At 55.1% G+C, this 15,612-nt stretch overlaps 6 protein-coding genes across 6 annotated transcripts; 4 read left to right on the top strand and 2 right to left on the bottom strand.

Annotated features, from left to right (window-relative positions):
* Positions 1-153: 153 nt before the first annotated feature.
* Positions 154-465, top strand: UV8b_07603 (uncharacterized protein; the record flags this gene model as incomplete). The annotated part of the gene is made up of 1 exon (XM_043145100.1): positions 154-465. One exon carries the CDS (start codon positions 154-156, stop codon positions 463-465), a length of 312 nt encoding a protein of 103 aa, XP_043001035.1.
* Positions 466-3,983: 3,518 nt separating this feature from the next.
* Positions 3,984-6,162, top strand: UV8b_07604 (uncharacterized protein; the record flags this gene model as incomplete). The annotated part of the gene is made up of 2 exons (XM_043145101.1): positions 3,984-6,100; positions 6,150-6,162. 2 exons carry the CDS (start codon positions 3,984-3,986, stop codon positions 6,160-6,162), a joined length of 2,130 nt encoding a protein of 709 aa, XP_043001036.1.
* Positions 6,163-6,336: 174 nt separating this feature from the next.
* On the top strand, positions 6,337-7,054 carry UV8b_07605 (uncharacterized protein; the record flags this gene model as incomplete). Its single annotated transcript, XM_043145102.1, has 4 exons — positions 6,337-6,390; positions 6,454-6,508; positions 6,568-6,664; positions 6,748-7,054. 4 exons carry the CDS (start codon positions 6,337-6,339, stop codon positions 7,052-7,054), a joined length of 513 nt encoding a protein of 170 aa, XP_043001037.1.
* Positions 7,055-7,264: 210 nt separating this feature from the next.
* On the bottom strand, positions 7,265-8,660 carry UV8b_07606 (uncharacterized protein; the record flags this gene model as incomplete). Its single annotated transcript, XM_043145103.1, has 3 exons — positions 7,265-8,339; positions 8,425-8,513; positions 8,583-8,660. The coding sequence occupies 3 exons, from the start codon at positions 8,658-8,660 to the stop codon at positions 7,265-7,267; spliced, it is 1,242 nt and encodes a 413-aa protein (XP_043001038.1).
* A 650-nt stretch (positions 8,661-9,310) lies between these two features.
* On the top strand, positions 9,311-12,478 carry UV8b_07607 (uncharacterized protein; the record flags this gene model as incomplete). The annotated part of the gene is made up of 1 exon (XM_043145104.1): positions 9,311-12,478. The coding sequence occupies one exon, from the start codon at positions 9,311-9,313 to the stop codon at positions 12,476-12,478; it is 3,168 nt and encodes a 1,055-aa protein (XP_043001039.1).
* Positions 12,479-12,550: 72 nt separating this feature from the next.
* On the bottom strand, positions 12,551-13,440 carry UV8b_07608 (uncharacterized protein; the record flags this gene model as incomplete). The annotated part of the gene is made up of 2 exons (XM_043145105.1): positions 12,551-12,864; positions 12,936-13,440. The coding sequence occupies 2 exons, from the start codon at positions 13,438-13,440 to the stop codon at positions 12,551-12,553; spliced, it is 819 nt and encodes a 272-aa protein (XP_043001040.1).
* Between the last annotated feature and the right edge of the window lie 2,172 nt (positions 13,441-15,612).

Genomic DNA, 15,612 nt, shown 5'->3' on the forward strand with positions numbered 1-15,612 from the left:
TCTTAGAAAAAAAAAATCAACGGCCCAATACCGCGGCTGGAAATATCATAAAATCCCACTCAATGCGTCGGCTTGGAGACTGTCTCCTAATAACCTAGCTCAGCTGCCTCACAAGACTTGTCCCTCATCGCAAAGACTAAGCATCCAGCAGCAATGCATCTCCTGCGCATCGTCATCGCCCTCGCCACCCTATTGGCACCCGTTGCCATGGCTGCTCTTAGACTCCGCGACACCATCCACACCGAAAACCTTCGCATCTACGACAGTTTCATGTCCCAGATACACCTCCCCATGGTCTATCACGCGTACTTGAAGAACAACAGAGTCCATATTGACGTCTATGACCACGAGGGTGGCAAGATAGTGAACTACGCGACCTACAAGTCCAGCACCAGGGCCGCGGCCTTTTTCCAATACGTGTCGGAGCAGCCCCCGTGGAAGGCGGCGCACCTGGCCTCATCCTGAGCTAGACCAAGACAACATATCGTAGCTCAGAGAGCGTGGCACCAGTGCCGAGGGGCTGTGTTCAAAGCGCAAAGTCTAGGTGCTACCAGTATTGCGGGTCGAGTAAAGCACTGCCACGCCGTAAGGGACGCTGCTCTTTGGCAGAAGTGGTGCCCATAAATGTCCCGGGCATGGCTTTCGATTGTTGCCGTCTTCCACCCGGTCTTGGGCCGCGTTGCCGACGACGTAGATTGGTCGGCTGCGAACGCTGCCAAGGGGCAAGAGGAGGCGCATCGGATTACGGATAGCAAGGTTCAATAGAAAAGGGCGTGCTCCAACTTTCCCCAGCTGCCGTGTTCCGTGACTGGGTTTCAAAAGAATGACGTGCCATGTATACCTGCCGGAGCAGACTGTCAGATGCAGTCTGCTGCAGCCTCCGCATACCTAGTGTCAGCCTCGCTGAAGCTCTCATTTAGAAGGCAAACCTGCTTCCATTTGCAAGTGTTGAAGCAGTCCACCCTTGATGCCCTTGACCAGAGGTTTCCTCGTTCTTGATCAGTTTACCTTGGCACTACTTTGATCACTCTACCATGCTTCGGCTATTTGAATTGACGTCGAGTTCATTCAGGAACTCTGTGACCGCTTAGGAATGCATATGACAGGCGTCAACCGGCGCCTTGTGTCAGAGCAGCTATTAACGAAATCGGGATACCCTAATGTCAAGTCAATACCACCAACGAGAGAATGCGATACACGGCCTCGACGCTGAGCATAAAGCTGTTGACAGAATGTTAGCATACCACCCTACTCACAGAAGACATGCATTCGCCAAAAATAGCGTAGCATTTAGACATTCCTCCAGTCCCCCGGCCTAGTCTGTCGCCCAGGGATGCTGAAGCTGCCAATGGCGCGCGGCAGCAGCTGAACTTCACTGGAAGGGATTGTTGAGAAAAGAAAGCTAGCCGAGATGATGGAACCCACAGCTGCTGCCTGGTCACCATGTCCTGCAGAAAACTTGCTTAGGTAGGTAGTCATGGGTATTCTGTAGCTGGTACAACTTCAGTCTTTCAACAAACCTGCAAGCCAACGGCTCGCCACAGTCCCTAGAAACCCATCGCAATGAGATTGAAAGTTTTGATTGGCAAGCGACGGGATTGTCGAAGGCTGAGGCGCACCGCGCCTTGAAGTGATGAAACTCACCATTACCACACAGAGAGATGCTCCTTCTCAACCACTCTCGATCGCCATGTCTGTCTCGCGATTTTGGGTCCGTCATGAAGATTCTTGGAGAGGGGAGTTGTACTCCGCAGAAGGCACCTACCAAATCCATGTCTGCAGCAGCTCCGGGCAAAACGAGCGCTTAATCGATCCAATCAGTTCATGATGGATGCTTGCTCCCACCATACTAGCGCGCCTCGCATCAACAAATGGTCACCACCCTTTGCGCCACACAATGGCCACGTGGCTTTGTGCTCCGCTGGGCGTGAAGAATACTGCAGCCTGACGATTCTCGTAAGCGTGTTGGTTTGGTGGTGTCTGGCTCAGCCTGCTAGGAAATGTTTTCTGCCCCCCCCCTGGCGTTTGACGCCCGGGAAAACGTTGGTTCACAGCGTTGCAGACAATCGACCAGGGCTTGTGCGAGACGGCCCGGGGACGAAAAGATCTAGAGTTGGGATATCAAGTGATGCGCTGATGCCGCCAATGCAGGTTCACGACCTAGGGACTCAGTTCCCAGAAGTTACCTCCCGGGGCGAATAACTCACAGATGGGGTTAGAAGAGCCATCTCGAAGCCTTCAAAGCGTTTTATTTACCCAAGTTCTGATAGTGGCATGTACTTAAACTATATAACTGAATTGTAGGTCATCGCGACGATCAAGTTAGCCTGCCTTCTCACCTACGTTTGTGAGAGCTTTCATCGCCGCGCCTACCGCTTTAAATGACATACAATACATCAAGTGTAATACTGTAGCGACCACCCACACACTCCCAGCTCCGCAGCCTGACGAGGTAGGCAGCAGGGCAACAAATTTCCACGCACTGATATCCCACCCCCACGGCACCGTAGGGGTACCAACAGTCGCACGATCGTATATGGGTTTTCCGCCTGGTCCTCGGGTTTCCCATATAAATTAGCATTGGGGTACTAGATACTAGTATAGATAGGACCACCTAAGTATACTAGCTAGTGTAATAAATATATAATACTGTAGCGTGAGTATTGCGGACCCCAATGGACATGAAGAAATGTGTTCCTCAAAACTCAGTTTTCTTCCACCATATTGATATGATGCGTGACAAGCTAGCCAGTGCCTCAGCTGGCCTTCTTGCAGGCCATGGCATTTCGCAGGTATCGTCTGCGACCAGTAGCAGAAACCTGCGTATCACACAGCCACGATGATGGCCGCAGTTATGCCAGCCCTAACCGACCAAACGTTCAAGGAAGAGGCTTCTCGTGGACATGTAGATTGTTTAGTACTGCACCCTAAGCGCTTAGAGTCCAGCCGGCAAGCGGCTAAGTCGTCTCTTGCTGAGTATAAAACTCGCGCGTCTTGCTAGAGCATTGCGACAAGACGAATTCCAATTCATTATCAACTTAATACACAAAAGCCAGGTTCTACAAACATCATGTGTTTCTACATTATTCCCACGAAAGTGTTCCAAGGCTGTCGATGCACGCGACCCGACGGCATCCCATACTACGACTTGTGCCTTGGGGTGAAGGAAGGGAGGAAGAAGAGATGCGATCCCCTTATAACGGACACGTCCAAAATTAAAATAGTTCGCGGAAATTGCCCCGCGCATCGGTAATTCTGTAAGTCTAGTATTAATGAAGCCATTCTCCTATACTTACATTCAACTAGTCCAAAAGATGCTGTCATCGCGCCTTTTTTTCATCGTCATAAAGCGGCAGCGGCATTTCTCTCTCCTATGTGCTGGGTAGTCTAACAGATGATGTGGGGTTGAGAGGCTACGAGAAACTCATGAAGAGCAGAAGAAAAAGATGGACAAAGCAGGCTTTTTTTTTTTTTTTTTTTTTCCCCAAAGTTATGTCGTTTGTAATCTTAAGCTGTACACGCAAAGTCCACTGTCAGTATTTATGGTTCGTTCAATAGAGGGCATACTTATCAGCTTCAGACTAGTTTTTCTTCGGAAGGAATAAATTCAACCTCCTACCCAACCAACCACAACCACATTTCTGACCCCGAGGTCGTGTGAATGCTTTCAGCCCCGAAGCTTCCGACGACTGGATGGGGCTCCAGACTGTCACATGACCCTAGCTATAAAGACTCCACCATCACACACACCTAGCCCACCTAGCCTAGGTCAATCAAGCCTCCTTCATATCACGTCGTGCACCGTCACACAGACCCTCTACATCGTACGTGCAATCTCCCCGGACCTGTGGTCGCACCTCCAGCGCCAGGGTGTCCGCACAAGCACTCCATCGTATCCCTTCATTTCTCCCCCGACCGTCCCATCCTGAAAGCTGACAACGATCGATGCGTGCACTAAACTGCACTCCCGACATGCAATAGCCATGTCGACACTGACCGCCCCCGCTGGTGCTGACGACCCGTGGAGAAACGAGGAGAGCGCAGTCGAAGATGCTCGGAGGACCCAATCCATTATCGCGCACGAATGTGCAAATACCGGCACAAAACCGCCACCGTACGAGTTGATGGCCCTTATCGGTAAAGGTAGCTTTGGTCGGGTTTATAAAGCTCGTGGGCTAAAAACAAGGCGACCGGTGGCCGTTAAAATCATCAGCATCGAGGAGGGCGACAGCACCCACCCCGGTGGCACAGATACTTTCAGCGATATCCTAAAGGAGATAAACACATTGAAGCTTCTCAACGATAGGGGAGCCAAAAATATCAATCGCGTTCTCGATACTCACCTCGTTGGTCAGTCTGTTTGGATGATCACTGAGTATTGTGCTGGTGGTAGCGTCTCTACTCTAATGAGACCAACCGGCGGCTTGGCCGAGAGGTGGATTGTACCCATCTTGCGGGAAGTAGCCGAGGCTATACACTGGGTCCACAGTCAGGGCGTCATTCATCGCGACATCAAATGTGCCAATGTTCTCATTACCGAGGTCGGAGGCGTTCAACTTTGCGACTTCGGCGTTGCTGGCATTATCGAGACCAAGTTCGACAAGAGAAGCACCGTCACGGGCACACTACAGTGGATGGCTCCAGAGCTATTCGAATCCTCAACATCGTACGGCATCGAGGTCGATATTTGGGCTTTTGGATCTATGGCTTACGAGGTTGCTACGGGACTTCCGCCAAATGCGACCGGCCTAATTGATCTGGCAAACTTTGGGTCGCATCTCAAACACAACTGTCCGCGTCTCGAGGGAGATGGATACTCGTCACATCTTCGAGACATAGTCGCGTGCTGCATGGTTCCCGATCCGGCCCAACGACCCAATATCGAGCAGGTTCAGGCACATCCATACATTTTCGGCACATCCGATCGATTTCCTACTCCCTCGCTATCTCAGCTTGTCAACGCCTATAAACTTTGGGAGGCCCAAGGGGGAAGTAGGAAGTCTCTCTTTTCTGCAGGTGGTGCGCAAGGTCTTGCAAACGCTTCATCCCCATTAGTTCCGAACGACGAATGGGACTTTGGAACGTTCAAAGAGTCGAGTCTCGAGTGTGACGATTCAGAAACCCGGACCATTCAGGATGCATATGGGACGGCGGTCGGCTTGCCTTGGCAGCCACGAACAAACCCGGCACGTCGCCGGCCACCAATTGTCAAGCCACTGATTGTACCCCTCGAGCATATTTTCGACCCCAATTCCAGCACCAACTATGACGACAATGCCCGTGCTTTCTACGGACATTATGCCCAACCGCGGACAGATGATCTGCCACTGCGGGACGACAAGGACAGCTCCACCATCAGAGAGTCGCTAATAGACCTCGATGCCTCACTTGACGGAAATCACCTATCGCAGTTCGTTGATATGGGGACAATCAGAGCAGGCCCTCCGTCAGCCCCCAATAATACATTGGACCCGAGTCATCGCCTGACCCAGGATTGGAAATTCCCACTTATGACACCATATGCTGAAGACCCCGAAGAGAATAGTCATTCACATCCCAAGTCGTGGAATGTGGTTCCGGGCATACCGATCCCGGACACGCAGCTTCATCGCGCTTCGACGATAAGTCTCATTGACCTTGATGCCAGCACAGTAGACGGGGCAGGAGTCTTTCCCCGCCCATCCACGGCGAACTCTGACAATATATCAATGAGCTCTGATACAGGAAAGTCGCCATTCGAGCTCGAAGAACAAGTCTTCCATGCAAGCTCATTACCAGCCTCCAGGGAACCCTCTATTTACGTGACAGATGACGTGACTATTGAGAGCCTTATCGTACCCGATGACGACTCACCGAATGACCAAGTCGTCGATTTACCAGAGGAAAGCACCGTACAGAAGCAGGGAGGCCAGGACGAGAGCCTTCCGCATGACCAGCACACCACCTTGGCGGTTCCAGCCCCACCATCTACGAACGTGATGCTGGGCATCAATACCGAAGAAGAGCTAAAACAAGAACTGAAACGGTTGATCTCAAGCTTGGGCGAGCACCTTCAATTGGCGTCCGACGCACTAGCGCACTTGCCTGTTAGACACGACATGTAAGTACATCAAGTCTTTTGAGAATTTATAGACGCTAAGTGTAGACAGCATTAGTATTTAAGGAAGCTAGGGGTTTAAAATTGCTGAACGTGAAGATTAGCGCCCCGTGCTGTCTTGAGCGCTACGCCTTGCTCTCCGAGAACTATGCCTTGCTTAGCCACGTTTACCCACGCAGTGTGCTGCTGCCTACCTACTCAAGTATTTTACTCAAGTATTTCATGCCAATAAAAAGGTAATGAATGCAGCTCAGATGCATGCATATAAATGCGTAAATGTATTAACTTACTCGGTATGTATTACCTATACTCTAGTTCTTCTTTTCTTTCTGCGTCCTCTGACTAGTCTCCTTCAGCAACGAGTTACAATGGCTCATTTCTGTGCCTGCGGAAGTGGTTGCGGCTTCAGAAGTGATGAAGCTTCCGCAATCTGTCCCTCCCACGTGCCATCTTGGCGACACTCTTTACAGACCTCATCATCACAATCAATATGTCTGGTGTTGATACGTACGGCCAGGCAGGATACATACTTGCCCTGGTTAAAATCACAGACATCATCGGCTTCATGTAAGACATTTCAACACCATTATCCCCAGCCATGTGAGAAGCGAGACCATGAAACGTTCAAGCTTGCTGACCGCCAACAAAAGAGTATCCGGCATCATCTTGAATAGCGCGGGCACCCCAGAGCAGGGATTCATTGGTCTTGCGTACTGGCGCGGTCGGGGGCCCTTCAACAACGGCTTCAAAGGCTTCTGCACCATCATCCTCGTGTGCTATGCCGCGCACAAGGTCATCCACCGGGCGAGAGAATATATACCCGCTCGCTCTGTGGACGTCGACACAGGAAGGCGCGAGTACAACGTCCACTCGTCGGAGGCGCGGGACGAGGAAGACCGGGCCGTTTGGCCCCGACCTGGAAAAGTATGTACGAGTGCTTGTGCCGAGATACCCTGACTTGGAACCAACTTCAAGAACTTGGTCGGCAATCCACGTGCTTAAGCAAATGAACGTCTAGCAAACCAAGACCGAGTTTGGAGCATGCAGCTGACTGATTCCATGGATACAACCGTCTATATGGTATGATATCTACTAAAAATATCCCCCCCCCCAGGCGTCAGCATGCCACCCTCCGCCTAAAAGCCAGTCATAATCTTCACATATTCATCATAACTCATCTCGCACCGGGGCCGCATCTGCGTCTGGTCGTCCAGTATCCTGTTGCAGATCCACACCTTGCTTCGCTCGCCACTTTTCCCACAGATCCCAAAATTCCGCTTCCATTGTCTTGTCCATCTGGTCCGGTAAAATGACTTCGTATGTGACGTAGAGATTGCCAAACTCGTACTTGTGGTAGACGCTGTCGCCATCCTCGTGCCATTTGGGCATGCCTTCCCCCGGAACGGTCTCTACTTGGCCGCTCTGCACCACTTGACCGCGCGGTCGGCTGAGGCGAACAACGTGAGAGTCAAGGTGAGTGAGGTTGCGAGTCCAGCCTCCCATCCAGGCTTCGCGGAGAGACAGGACCTCGGTCCAGTACAAGTCGTCGCCCTTGCGACGGAAAAAGGCTCCGTCCACATTGTCGGGGTTATCTTCGGGCGCGGGATCCTTCTCGGTGAGTGTGACGATCAAATCCCCGGCGACCCAGTCGGGGCTTTGGTCGGCCTCGTTCTCGTACACGACCCTCGAGTCACGCTTGGCTCCTCTCTCAATCTTGAGGCTCACCGGCGTGCGCTTCCGCTCCACCCGCTGACCCTGGCAGACCGGACACTTGTTCTTGATGCTTTTGCCGCGCCCTCCGCACGCGTCGCACCTCATCTGCATCTGCTGGAACATACCTGGGGCAAGCTGCTGCTTGATGATCCGCACGCCATGCCCCCCGCAGGACGAGCACGTGTCGACTTGCCCGTCGGCGCTGCCCGTGCCCTCGCAGTGCTCGCAGATGAACTGGCGCTCCCAGTGGAACTCGCTCGTGGCGCCGTTGTAGAAGTCGCGCAGCGAGATGCCCACCTTGACCTCGACGTTGTGACCTCGAGGTTCGCCGGATGCCCGCCCGAAATGGCCGTGTCCGCCGAAGAACTTGCTAAACAGGTCAAAGGGGTCGTGGCCACCGCCCCCGTTTTTGTGCTGCTTGACGGCCTCGTGGCCGTGGCGATCGTAGATTTTGCGAGTCTCGGCGTCGCTCAGGACATCGTAGGCTTCGGACACCTCTACGAATTTCTCATGGGCCGTCTGGTCTCCCCTGCGTACCCTGTTAGCAGCTTTCTGGGGAGGGGGCGACGGGGGGGAAGGGGGGGGGGGGTTGCGGGTCTCGCAGACACACGTACGGGTTTTTGTCCGGATGCCATTTCTTGGATAGTTGGCGATAAGCAGATTTTAGTTGCTTGTCGGTGGCTTGCTTGTCGACGCCGAGAATCTAGTCGCACGGTGTTAGGTCCAGAAGAAGACATGTGTAGGGCACGTTTGGCCGACGCGGGTCGCATGCCTTGTAATAGTCCTCCGCGCAAAGGGCGAGCTGTATCAAGGCGACGAAGAGCAGACAGGTGACGGTGTTGTACAACATGGCTGCATTGACCCCCCGGGCAAGGAGCAGGTACGTTACAAGACGAAAAACAAGTCGGAGGGATAAAACGAGCGACTGGTCCCTTTTGACGCGCCGCGGTTCGCAGGCGCTGGGTTATGGTGAGCGGGGAGGCGAAAGAAGAAACGAGGACGAGTCGCCAGCTGGTTGCTCCAGTATAGATAGATGGATAGATGGATGGATGGATGGATGGATGGGTTGGTTTGGTTGCCTCTTCTCTTCGACAGCTGTCCGTTTGCAGGAAAGCTCGCGTCGCTGTTGAATAAAACCAGCGTGTTAACAAGTCGAACCCTTGCCAGACGTCCCCGTTGAGGACAAGTTTGTAGCCAGGGGGTGTGACCACGCACTGCTGTCATTGGCCAGCTCTCCCATGCCCTGGGGCCCCACGTCCGCCGCCGCGTACGGACCCACCTGAATGTCTTGGGACCTCCTTCTCACTGCTGAGTAAGCAAAGCAAGGTTCCAAGCCTATTTTGACCCGTTTTCAAGCAGCTCCGAGTCTCCGTACGTGCCTCTTCATCCGGACTGGGCAAGCTGCTGCTTTCCTCACCAACCTATCTTTGGCGGGGTGTCTTGTTGCGGACACAGGCAGCCGATCTAGCCTTGGCTCGCCCGCGATTGCAATCGCCGGCCATGAGCTCCAAAAAGTACGCCTTTGTGCCCATGGAGGACGACGAGGTCGGCCCGCAAAAAGTCGTCAGAGAAAAGAAGCATAGGCACCGCCACGGGGGTCGTGACTGTGACCGTGACCGCGACCGCGACCGTGACCGTGACCGCGACCGCGACCGTGACCGTGACCGCGACCGCGACCGTGACCGTGACCGCGACCGCGACCGTGACCGCGGCAGAGACAGCACGTCCTCTTCAAGGCCTTCCAAATCACATCGCGATCCAAGTCGCTCCAGGTCGCCGCGGACATCGTCGTCTCATCACATCCACCCCAAAACCTATCGTCGACACGACGCAGAGGCTGACTTTGACCATCGTTGGGCCGATGAGGAGCCACCCTCTGACGACATATGCTCTCACGACAACCACGAAAACCACGACAACAACGGTAGTCCCGCGCCCGACTTTGAAGAGTCTGCGAGCAAACGCGTCAAGCTCAGCCACGATGACGCCTCCAAGTACGACGAGGATCTTTCCGACGGGGCAAAAGAAGAGCTCGCAAGACGTAGAGACATTGAGGAAAGAGAGGCTTTTGCTAAGCGCTTGAAAGAGAAGGACGATGGCAGGTCAAAAAAGAACCAACGCGACGGCGACTCATCAAGGCGGAAACTGGCCGAAGATGCCGCAGCAAGAGACGCCGCGTTGCCGGACTTGCGGGAGAGGTCGCGTCAGGAGTATTTGAAGAAACGAGAAACCGAGCGGCTCGTCCTGCTGCGAAAACAGGTTGCGGAAGAGACGGCCGAGCTGAGAAGCGGTGTACGATTGTCGCACAAGGAAAAGGCCGAGTTTGCCAAGAATAGGGAAATCTTGCGCCTCGCCGAGGAAAGGCTCAAGATCGACGATCATCGGGACGGCTACTACATGCCCGAGGACTACATCACGGAAAAAGGAAAGCTGGACAGGAAGAAGAAGGAGGAAGCTCTGTACAAACGATACGTGGAGAGGGATGAATATGGCCAGGAAAAGTTCGTCACGGAACATGAGGAGTGGGAGCTGGAGCAGGCAGCCAAGGCGAAAGCCCAGATCCAGCGGGCCGAAATCGAAAACGAAGACTACGACTATGTCATGGACGACGCGCAGTACATCCAGTGGAGCCTTGATTCTCGCATGGCCGGCGAAGGCAAGACGAGGGAGCAGATGTTTCTCGATGCGCAAATCGACGCCGCCGAGAAGAAGGCGCTCTCGATCCAAGAGACGCGCAAGAGCCTGCCGATCTACGAATACCGTGATCAGTTTCTGGCAGCCCTGGAGGAGTACCAGATCCTGGTCGTTGTGGGAGAGACGGGCAGCGGCAAGACGACCCAACTGCCCCAGTACCTGCATGAGGCAGGCTACACCAAGAACGGGATGAAGGTTGGGTGTACGCAACCTCGGCGAGTTGCGGCTATGAGCGTCGCGGCCCGTGTGGCAGAGGAGGTGGGTGTCAAGGTTGGAAACGAGGTCGGATACTCCATCCGTTTTGAGGATTGCACGGGCGACAAGACCATTCTCAAGTACATGACGGACGGCATGTTGCTGCGAGAGTTCATGACGGAGCCAGACCTGGCGGGCTACTCGGCACTCATGATTGACGAAGCACACGAGAGAACAGTTCACACAGACATTCTTCTCGCCCTTATCAAGGATCTGGCTCGGGAGCGCAAGGACCTGAAGCTGCTCATCTCCTCCGCTACCATGAACGCCACCAAGTTCTCTGAATACTTTGATGATGCGCCCATCTTTAATATTCCCGGTCGACGGTATCCCGTCGACATATACTACACCCCCGCCCCCGAGGCCAACTACTTGGCTGCAGCCATCACGACCGTCTTTCAGATCCACACGACGCAACCAAAGGGCGACATTCTCATCTTCTTGACCGGCCAAGACGAGATTGAGGCAGCTGAGCTGGAGATAACCGAAACGGCGAGAAAGCTCGGCAGCCGGATCAAGGAACTGGTCATCTGTCCAATCTATGCCAACTTGCCCTCGGATCTGCAGGCCAAAATCTTTGAGCCAACACCTGCGGGAGCTCGCAAGGTGGTGTTGGCAACCAACATTGCAGAGACGAGCCTGACAATCGATGGCATTGTGTACGTCATCGACCCTGGGTATGTCAAGGAAAACGTCTACAATCCCGCCACGGGCATGTCGAACCTGGTGGTGGTTCCCTGCTCCCGCGCCTCTGCCAACCAGCGCAGCGGCCGCGCCGGACGTGTCGGGCCCGGCAAGTGCTTCCGCCTCTACACCAAGTTTGCCTACATGAACGAAATGGACGAGTCGACGACGCCCGAGATCCAGCGGACCAACCTCAACGGCGTGGTGCTGCAGCTCAAGTCGCTCGGCATCAACGAGCTGCTGGACTTTGAGTTTATGGACCCGCCCCCGACGGAAGCCCTGATCGGCGCCCTCAACCAGCTCTTTGCCCTGCAGGGGCTCAACCACAAGGGCGAGCTGACCAAGCTGGGCCGGCAGATGGCCGAGTTCCCGACAGACCCCATGCTGGCCAAGGCGGTGCTGGCCGCCGACAAGGAGGGCTGCGTCGAGGAAGTGCTGTCCATTGTGTCGATGCTGGGGGAGGCGTCGGCCCTGTTTTTCCGCCCAAAGGACAAGAAGATCCACGCGGACAGCGCCAGGAACCGCTTCACCGTCAAGGATGGCGGCGACCACGCGACGCTGCTCAACGTGTGGAACCAGTGGGTCGACAGCGACTTCTCGCCCGTGTGGGCGCGCGAGAACTTTCTGCAGCAGCGCTCGCTGACCCGCGCGCGGGACGTTCGCGATCAGCTGTCCAAGCTGTGCGAGCGGGTGGAAGTCACGCCGTCCACCTGCGGGGCGAGCAACCTGGTGCCCATCAAGCGAGCCATCACGGCCGGCTTCTTCCCAAACGCGGCTCGGCTGCAGCGGAGCGGCGACAGCTACCGGACCGTCAAGAACAACACGACGGTATGGGTTCACCCCAGCAGCGTGCTGATGTCGGTCGACCCCCCGGCCAAGATGGTGATTTATTTCGAGCTGGTGCAGACCACCAAGGAGTACATGAGAGGGGTGATTCCTATCGAGCCCAAGTGGTTGGCGGAGCTGGCGCCGCACTTTCACAAGCAAAAGGACATTGAAGCGATGGAGGAGCGGAAGATGCCCAAGCAGAGGTGACGTGGGAGTGTAATGCACTCGTTCTTATGTATCTGTGCGTGCGTGTATTCTGTCTGTCGGCGCAGCTGTCATCTACTTGTCCCCCCCCTCCCTGTCCACCCAGCGATACAGGATATCTGTCCTCATGGTATACTTGACACCACTTGTGACCTCTGCACCCTCGTGGTACAGCTTCCCGTGTTGGAAGATCAAGACACTCCCCGCCTTGGGATGGACATCGAGACGCCTGCTCTCATCCCGGGAAAGAAACGACGTCGCGCCTCCAACATGACCCGTTCCAGCGGCGGACGCTTGGGCCGAGTCATTCAGATACAGATGCACCGTGTAGTGGGTTCGCATCTCGCTGCCACTTTCATCCCTATGGTAATACGGTCCGTCGCAATGCGCTGTGAACGATCAGCATGAGAAACTGCGGAAGAATACGTGTTGAAACAGACTACAACCAATGTCCACTTACGTCTAAAGAACTGACCCGGCGAGTACTTGAGGAACCTCATCCTCTCATTCACGCGCTCAAACACCCACCTCCCGGAAAGATGGCCCCTCTCTCTGTCCGCAGGCGTCCTGCCGAACAGGGCCTCCACGCCACGACCCTGTCTACATCGATCCCACAACCTGTTGACGATGGTCTGCTGGTCCCAGACGATCCTGTCGCTGTTTCTGTAATCAAAGATGGGAACTTCCCACCCCGCGCCGGCGCTCACGAGCGCGGGCCTCCAGGGAGAAGCGGCCCCCTTCTCGAGCACAACGCTCGATTCGGCCAGGCAGAGGAGCTGGGCGCATTCCTCGGGGGACAGGACATTGTCCAGCACGGCTGCGACGGCGCCCTCGTACTCTGGCAGGGCAGGACTCCATCGTATGGGCGTTACGGTGACGGGCTTGGCGGGCGCGTCCTCGAGGAAGCCGGCCGGGATGGAGACTGGGTGTGATGCGTAGCTCGTGCGTTGGGGTGCTGCTGGCATTGCGGGAGGAGGCGGTTGTAGGTTTTGCCGTCGGGTTGGGGGGAGGGAGTTTATCGCCAATTTTCTTTGGGACATGGAACGGGTCAGAGTGGGAAAGGACAGGTGTTGTGTAGCAGTGGAGGGGGGGGGGTTGCAGCACAGCCCCCCTTGGGGAAACTGGTTGGGCGTGGATACGGCACGGCGGCGGGCGAAGCTGGGGCTTTGGAGAAACGAGGTGTTGACTAGGACTGGCATCCGCGCGGGGCTTTCGAGGGACGACGTAGACGCGGCAGCGTGGGCGTGGGCGTGGCAGGTTCAATATGGCGAATCCCTCATGGTGTTGGCGTCCAAGTGTGTCCTTTCTGGGTCGTAAGCTTCCCTGGCTCGCTCAAGGGCTGAGAGCTGAGCAACGGGAGAGAGGAGCTCGAAATAGGAGGGATGAATTCATCTGGTGCACGGGTCGGATGCATTCGAATTGACTAGTCTTGGCAGTTAGGAAACACACAAAAAAAAAAAAAAAAAAAAAAAAAAAGGACTTGAAACCCTCAAGTGAGGCTGGAAGAAGGCTTTGGGTGACGATGGATGGGACGAAGCTGCCGGTGCTGACGTAACGCGTCGGTGAGCACTGGGTGCCTGGGAACTGAGGCTGCAGCAGCAAGCTGTGGATCCCGCGCCGAAATCAACTGAAGCATTTATTCGTCCTGTCGAGAACGAACTCGACAGCAGCAAGTCAATACAACACCACACACGGAACAAGAGTCCAGGTCGCCACTCGGCTAACAACTAACAACTCACCAGTCCATTGCCACGGTGGTTGGTTGTCGTCCCGGGTTCGCCGATGACCAAGCACAGGGTTACCTCGTCCTGGGCTCCTGGCCATGGGTTTCCACGTGGGCGGGGCGATTTGATCTTGTTCTACGACGTGCAGCCAGGGCACCATGTTGCTTTTCTGCAAGGCTCCTGCGGACCGCAAATTGTCCGCGAGGCGAGGCCCGTCGAACCTGGAAACAAGACGACTCCGTTGCTCGCGTCTTCTTGCTGACCATGGCCAGGGGCTGCCATGTTCACACGTCTGTTTGAGCAAGTCCCGCGTCCTCCAGAATGCGAATCAGCACGAGGACAAGAACAGCCGCGCTGCTGCCACGGCATAACTAGCTCTTCCCGGAGAATGCGACGGAAGATTCAATCACAGCACGGAACGCTCCGCTGGCTGACAAGGGGCGACCATCCAGGGCCGACCATCCAGGGCCGACGAGCTTCCAGACAGCTGAGGAGGGGAGGAGGGGGGAATCTCACAGTGACACGGAAGCAGTCCCCTTTTTGTCGTCTGACTTGGGCTGCGCAGCCGGCATCGTCAACCATTTCAACACGTGCAAGACAGCATCCATCATTCGCATGCCAGAGTTGCGGTGTGGGAAGCGACTTTTTTCCCCGATGCGCCTCGTGGTTATTTCAGCTCCATTCCAGCAAAGACCCCCTGGTTCCGTACCAGGCGCAAACTTCTTCAATCCCGGGCTCGAAACGAGCGTGCTTGAACCGCGTCCGTGTGCCATGTGCTATTCCTCGGCACAGCGTGCAAGCATGACGAGCGTCATGGGGCTTTCGCGAAACATGGGTGCTGGAACACGAGTGCCCTTGCCCTTGGAAAGTCGATAATATATTTTTTTTTATCCCCAGGCCACGCCAAGCCAAGCGCGCGCAGAAAAGGTACGTGTCACTCGCAACCCCACATAATCTATTACCTTGCTTCCCGAAGCCCGAAACTGCAGGGGCTGTGTTCTCGTGGGCCCTGCCGCCTGAAGCGGTCTCTTGTCAATGGAGAGGCGTCGGCGATTTTCGCTGCCCCCAGTGCAGCTGATGGACCAAGCTGGATGCAGAAATGCAAAACACCCCGAGCGTATACCCATGCCGCCTTAGTCATCTTGCCTGGGGCATGTGGCCAGGATATCTGGGTGGACTCAGACAACATGGCCAAGCCACCATCCCGGAAAGATCGGTCATGACTCTACCAAGAATACAAGCCGTCCGCCGGTCTGTTGCCTCGACGCAACGAACCCTCGTGGAAATGTTCTATAAGCAACCGACGGAGCAAGGGCGCCTGCGTGGGTGTCGAGTCTTGTGAGTGGCCTTTTGCCATTCTGCACTCTTCTTTGCGGCTCGGTCCGGAGGCTTAATGGGTTCCCTACGTGGCAG

The sequence above is a fragment of the Ustilaginoidea virens genome, chromosome 6 (genome assembly GCF_000687475.1).
Source record: "Ustilaginoidea virens chromosome 6, complete sequence".
Taxonomy (NCBI): domain Eukaryota; kingdom Fungi; phylum Ascomycota; class Sordariomycetes; order Hypocreales; family Clavicipitaceae; genus Ustilaginoidea; species Ustilaginoidea virens.